Here is a 6,752-nt window from a genome sequence, read left to right on the forward strand (position 1 = left end):
GCCCGTCCATAGCCATAAAATTCGTCTACATAGCTCCCAAGGACGCAAATAATCACCATACACATGCCAAGCAAATGAAAGTAACCAGCCTAAACCGCTATAACAGCAACCAGCCTAAGTCGCTAAAGAAGTAACCGGCCCAAGCCGATAACTTAAGGAAACTAAGCGAGAACTTGACAAATTCTTAGCATTACCAGCAAAACCCCTAAGGCCCACGATAATCGAACTAAGTGACCTGCACTAAGGCCCAAGCCAACCTACGACCCAAACAGAGGCCCATCCCATGACGTGGCCAGACATAATTAATAATCTATAAATATGCATGGACCCCAGCAATTAAAGGTACGCATTCATTACTCCCTTAATTACGAGATTTGACTTTCTGAGAGTTATTGCTGACTTGAACGTCGTAGTCTCTTCCGCAGCTAACCCCTCTCAGGTTCAAACCGGTCCAAGCCGGTCCAAGCCGAGATACTCACAAATACCATATGCCAGCCGGGAGGAAGCCTACTAGGGGGATTGCGGATTAAGGTAAGGTGACGCTTGTGTCTGTGTCAACACCCAATTTCGTTCGGGTAACTAAATAATAAATAAAATAATTTTTTTAGTAATAATAATCTTATTTTTCTTATTTCCTAGACAACTAATTTAAAATATATATATTTATAATATAACATAACTAAACTTTTTTTAATAGAAAAGTAAACGAAATAGAAAAATAAGAGAAATGTCTTTTATAGTGAAAATAAGTTATTAAAAGATAAACACAAAAAAAATAAAATAAAAATAACGATTAAGAATAAGAATTAAAAAAAGTTTTACAATAAAAAATAATAATAAATTGAAAATAGAAAAATAGTTTTTAAATAATCAAAATAGTTTTATAAAATATAAAAAAGATGAAAAAAAGGATAACGGTAAAAAACTATAACATATTGTATTAAATATATATATATATATATATATATATATTTCTATTATTTATTTTTATTTTTATTATATATATATATTAGGCTAATAAAACAAAGTAATAAAAATAAAAATAAATAATAAAAAGATATATATATATATATATATATATATATATATATATATATATATATATATATATATATAATTTCTACTAAAGAAAGAAATAAAATTAAAATTAGAAAAGGTAAGGAAATTTTAAAATAAGTGGTTATATGTTACCGTTACTCAACTGCCCATTTTTCTCTTAACCTCTGCACACAGTTAATCTCTTAGATTATGCTAAAAAAATAGAAAAAGGTCTTAGGATCTGATAGTCTCTCACGCTCACGTTCGTCCCTCGAGCTCTTTTTTTCTTTTCTCCACTTCATTGAAGAGAGGTTTTTTTCACACAACACATAAGATATACATTTCTCCTTTATCCATCATCATCTTCTTCCCAAGGTCAAAAATATCCTTTTTGGATCTCACTCACATCACCCTTCATTAACGATCATTCTAGAATAACTCACACTAAGGGATCACACACCATGATACCAAACACAAAGAAAAAGACCTGAAAAATACTTCTTGGAGGGGCAAAGCCACCAAAACACGGAGCTTTAAGAAGACAAGAGAAATACACTTGCAAACATTGTTTTTGATTTTGAAAAGCAAAAATCTTCAAACAAGTGTGAAAATCCAAGTTTCTCTTTCTCCTTTTATATTTACTTGTGATATTTATTATGAGATCATAGCACCGAACATTTTTTTTTTCTGTCTTTTCCTTCTCTTACACTGAATCTTGCACTCATCATGGCATCGTATGTATATGTTCTTGTACCACACCTAACACATATCAACACATATCAATATAGGCAAAGGCATGTCAACACATATCATCCTTGACCGACATACCTATATCGGTAAAGGCTGGGGACTAGTGTACCACACCGAGCCAATTTAACCAAGTAATAATAATAAACGATCACCATTCCTACATGCAAAATCATTCAAGTAACCGGCCTGGGTTGAACTAAGCCTAACCGGCCTGAACCGGTAACATAAGACCCAAAAAGGAATAACCCGCCTAGAACAGCATATGAGCAATGGCAGCACAAGCCGCCGAAGGGAGTAGTCGGTTTATGCCGACCACCTTAAGATACTCACTAAAACCAAAGCCCCATGATATCCAATGAGCCTCCGATAGTCGAGACTAAGGGCCTAGGCCAAGGCCTAGCCCACCTATGGCCCAAACCAGGGCCTAGCCCATGGAATGGGCAAACATAATTAATAATCTATAAATATACATGGACCCCAGAAATTAAAGGTACGCATTCATTACTTCATTAATCACCTGATTTGACTTTTTGAGAGCTTTTGGCTGACTTAAGCTTCGGAGTCCCTTCTGCAGGTAGCCCCTCCCGGGTCCAAGCCGATATATGCTAAATGGGAAGAGGTCAACCGAGGAGATAGCGGACTATATGAGTAAGGTGACACTTGTGCCTAACTGATCTTATTGTTCTCCGAAGATGGTTTCGACCCGTAGCAGAGTAAGAGTCAACAAGCAAGTTGATGTTGGCCCCTCAGGAACCGCTAACATCACTCCGGATCTTGTCGCCATCCTGGACAGTTAAGCCAAAATGCAGCAGGAACTGGCTGATCTGAAGAAGCGTAGCACTGATGAGATGGAAGCACTGCGACAGGAAAACTCTCGCCTCAAGCGAAAGATCGAGGCTGATCCCACTCAAAAGGGAAAGGCCAAGGAAACATCTGAAGATACAAAGTCCTCGGTTTTCCAGCCCACAGAAGAAGAGAGCGAGTATAATCCTACCCCGCACACCTTCACCACCACCCAACAAACTCCTATCCTCTCATCCCATCCCACCCACTTCCCCTCCACCCTCCCAGGACACATCGTGGCCCCCAACCCTGCCGCCACCCTCCCTACCACTCAAGCTCAATACAACCTGCCCACCACCCTACATGTTACTCATATCCCACCTTACAACCCACACTATCTCCCTACAACCCACACCCCCCTCACAACTTCACCTCTACCTTTCCCACCCTTGTCCACCACCCCCTTCCCTCGCACCCGCTACCATCCCACCAACCCAGACGTCGCCACCCCTTCACCGACTTCATCGCTAACACCCTCATCCCTACCTAGTGGGAACCTTTCACATTAGATCGTTACACTGGTGAAACCGACCCTGACAAACACCTTAAAGTCTACATCACCCATTTCGCCTTATACACTTCCCAAGACACAATTTTTTGCAAAGTCTTTCCCACCACCCTCAAAGGCCTTGCTTTCGAATGGTTCACAACCCTCCCACCTTACTCTATCGACAGCTTCGACACCCTCTCACACATGTTCTAAACTCATTTCGCTAGCAGCCGCCCGCATCAAACTACTACAATCTCCTTCCTCGGCATTTATTAACCGCTTCAGCAAGGCTGCCCTTCGCACCCCACACCTCAACCTAGAAATGATTCTCCAATGCATGGCCCTCACCCTTCAACCCGGCCCCTTCGCCAACAACGTCTACCTTCATCCACCTGCCTCTATGCACGAGCTAAAGTTGCGTGCCACCGACTACGTTCGCATGGAGGAAATGCAGACCCTTCACACCAAATTTTGCAATGATTATAATCCCACCGCTGCCAACCCCACCCCACCACCACCCCGCCCTAATCAGAGACCATGAGAGCCCCGCCAACCCCGCTTTTCTAGATACGTTCCCCTCAATGTCCCCAGATCCCGCCTCCTTGATGAGGCCTTACAGGCCGACCTCATCCCGCTGCCACGCAAGACGACCACTCCCCCCAACGGCTACATGACTAAATATTGCCGCTATCACCGAAACCACGGCCACACCACGGAGGAATGTAAAGCACTCCAAGACAAGATTGAAGAATTGGTTCGTGTTGGCCACTTCCGCCGCTTCGTCCGCAAAGACGACCACCCTCCCTTATCCGATCACCCTCCTCGTTTTGACCACCGACGCCCTCTCCGCGATTCTCGCCACGACAAATGTCCAAGCCAGCTCGATAACCGCGACCACCAACCGGCTCGCACCAATATCACCTCTACCCACCCCCCCTACGCGGCACTATTAACACCATCTCTGGTAGCTTTGCTAGTGGCGGATCCACCTCATTCGCCAGAAAGAGACACCTCCGCCATATACAATCCATCAACCACATTACCCACTCCTATCACAAACGTCGCATGCCCCCCATAACATTAACAAACAACGACTTTCATGGCCTTGATCACTAGCAAGATGACCCCATGGTTATCACCGTTGAGTTAGAAAACTATGTCGTCAAGAAAGTCCTCATTGACCAAGGCAGTTCCGTCGACATCCTCTATTGGGCAACATACCAGAAACTCCAGCTCCCCACCACCACCACGGTCTCATACGATGAGCCGATATATGGATTCTTAGGGGAAAAGGTGTCCACCCGCGGCTACATCGACCTCCATACCGTTTTTCACGATGGTGCTCAAACCAAGACAATACCTATCCGATTCCTCGTCGTCGATGCGCCCACATTGTATAATGTCCTTCTTGCCTGACCTTCATTCAACACTCTTGGCGCTATCGTCTCCACACCTCATCTGGCCAAGAAATTTCCATCCCCATCAGGCGACATCCTTACCATTCATGGCGACCAATAACTCGCACATGAATGCTACATGGCCAACCTACGCCCGCAGCTTCCGATCCTTCCGACTAATCATATTGAACGACCACCCGGCTCTGACACAGCCTTATCTAGCGATGATCTAGACCCCAGAGTAGGCAGGGATGCTCGTCTCGAGCCGGTCGAAGAAACCATACCACTGGAACTTCCTAATGGTCGCGCCATCAAACTCGACACTGGATTACAACCTGAACAGCACGACATCCTTACACCCAACCTCATCAACAACATAGACCTCTTTGCTTGGTCAGCTGCTGACTTACCCAACGTTGACCCTTAAGTCGCATCCCACAAACTATCCATTTACAAGGAGGCCCGGTATGTCTCCCAGAAAAAATGCAAACTCGATGAAGAATGTCGATTAGCGGCCAAGGCCGACAAGTTCCTCAACGCATGGTTTATTGAAGAAAACCACTACACCATTTGGCTCTCCAACGTGGTTTTAGTCAAGAAAGTTAATGGCAAGTGGCAGATGTCCGTCGATTACACGGATCTCAATAAAGCCTGCCCTAGGGATGCCTACCCCTTACCCAACATTGACCAGCTTGTCGATGGTGCAGTCGGTAACAAAGTTCTCAGTTTTCTTGATGCATACTTTGGTTACAACCAGATTCCCATGGCCACATCCGACATGAACAAAACCGCCTTCATTACAGATGACGCCAACTACTTCTACAAGGTCATGCTGTTCGACCTCAAAAAAGCAGGAGCAACATATCTGCGACTAATGGATAAAGTCTTCAGCCATATAATGGGCTAGTGTGTCGAGGTATACGTTGACGATATGGTCGTCAAATCTCCAAGTCATCACCAGCATGCTCAAGACTTGTCCACCGTCTTCTCTGCATTAAGACAATACAACCTCCTCCTCAGCCTCGAAAAGTGCGTCTTGGGCGTCGACCGTGGTAAATTCCTCGGATTCATGCTTACACAACGCGGCATAGAGGCTAAGCCCAAAAAGTGCAATGCAATTATTGAGATGCGAAGCCCCAACAGTGTCAAAGAAGTATAATGCCTCATAGGCCGACTAACCGCCATCTCCCACTTCCTTCCCAAGTTAGCTGGACAAACCCAGCCCATCATTCAACTGCTCAAAAAATCGGCTAAGTTCACATGGAACGACGATTGTGAACAAGTCTTTCAAAAACTTAAAACCACCCTCACCTCACCATCCATCCTCCATAAGTCAGACACACATCAACCCCTAATCATTTACATGACTGCCACGGATCACATCGTAAGCGTCGTGCTAGTTCAAGATGTCAATGGCACTCAACACCCTGTATACTTCGTCAGCCGAACCCTACAAGATCTCGAAACCAGATACCAGATGGTGGAGAAGTTAGCCTTATCCCTACTACACGCAACACGACGCCTATGTCCCTATTTTCAAAATCATAACATCATCGTCAAAACTGACTACCCCATCCAGAAGATACTACAAAAACCAGACCTCGTGGGTCGCATGTCGTCTTGGGCCGTTGAATTATCCGAATTCAACATCCGCTATGAACCCCACGACCCCATCAAAGCTCAATGCCTCCTAGACTTTGTCAACGATCTCCAACGAACCCCTGAAGAGGACCAATGGACACTTTATGTTCATGGTTCGTCAAACCCAAAAGGGATAGGTGCCGGCATCGTCCTAGAAGGCCCCAACGATATCCTCGTCGAAAAATCCATCCACTTTGCCTTCAGAAAGTCCAACAACAAAGCTGAATACGAAGCCATCCCTCGCCCGTGAAGTTGGTGTCAAATCACTCACATGCAAAACCGATTCCAAGCTTACCGTGGGCCATCTAAATGACGAGTTCCAGATCAAAGACCCTCCCCTCCTACAATATTATCACCTGGTCTGAAAAGTCATCCAATCCGCCTTCGAACAAGTCTGCATCCAACACATTCCCAGATCCGAAAATGTCGGAGCCGACATATTATCCAAACTAGCCAGCACTAAGCTAAAAAGCCAGCACCGATCACTCTTACAGCAAACGCTATCCACCCCTTCCATCACAAACACTTGCCATACTCTAACCTAACACCAAGCCGACAATTGGACAACTCCCTACATCTAATACCTCCAAACC

General features: G+C 44.6%; 1 protein-coding gene across 1 annotated transcript; it reads left to right on the forward strand.

Moving 5' to 3' along the window:
* The first annotated feature begins 2,591 nt into the window (after nt 1-2,591).
* LOC114188566 (extensin-like) lies at nt 2,592-3,140 on the forward strand. Its single transcript, XM_028077141.1, has one exon. The coding sequence runs from the start codon at nt 2,592-2,594 to the stop codon at nt 3,138-3,140; it is 549 nt and encodes a 182-aa protein (XP_027932942.1).
* The last annotated feature ends 3,612 nt before the right edge of the window (nt 3,141-6,752 follow it).

Source organism: Vigna unguiculata, chromosome 1, assembly GCF_004118075.2.
Source record: "Vigna unguiculata cultivar IT97K-499-35 chromosome 1, ASM411807v1, whole genome shotgun sequence".
Taxonomy (NCBI): domain Eukaryota; kingdom Viridiplantae; phylum Streptophyta; class Magnoliopsida; order Fabales; family Fabaceae; genus Vigna; species Vigna unguiculata.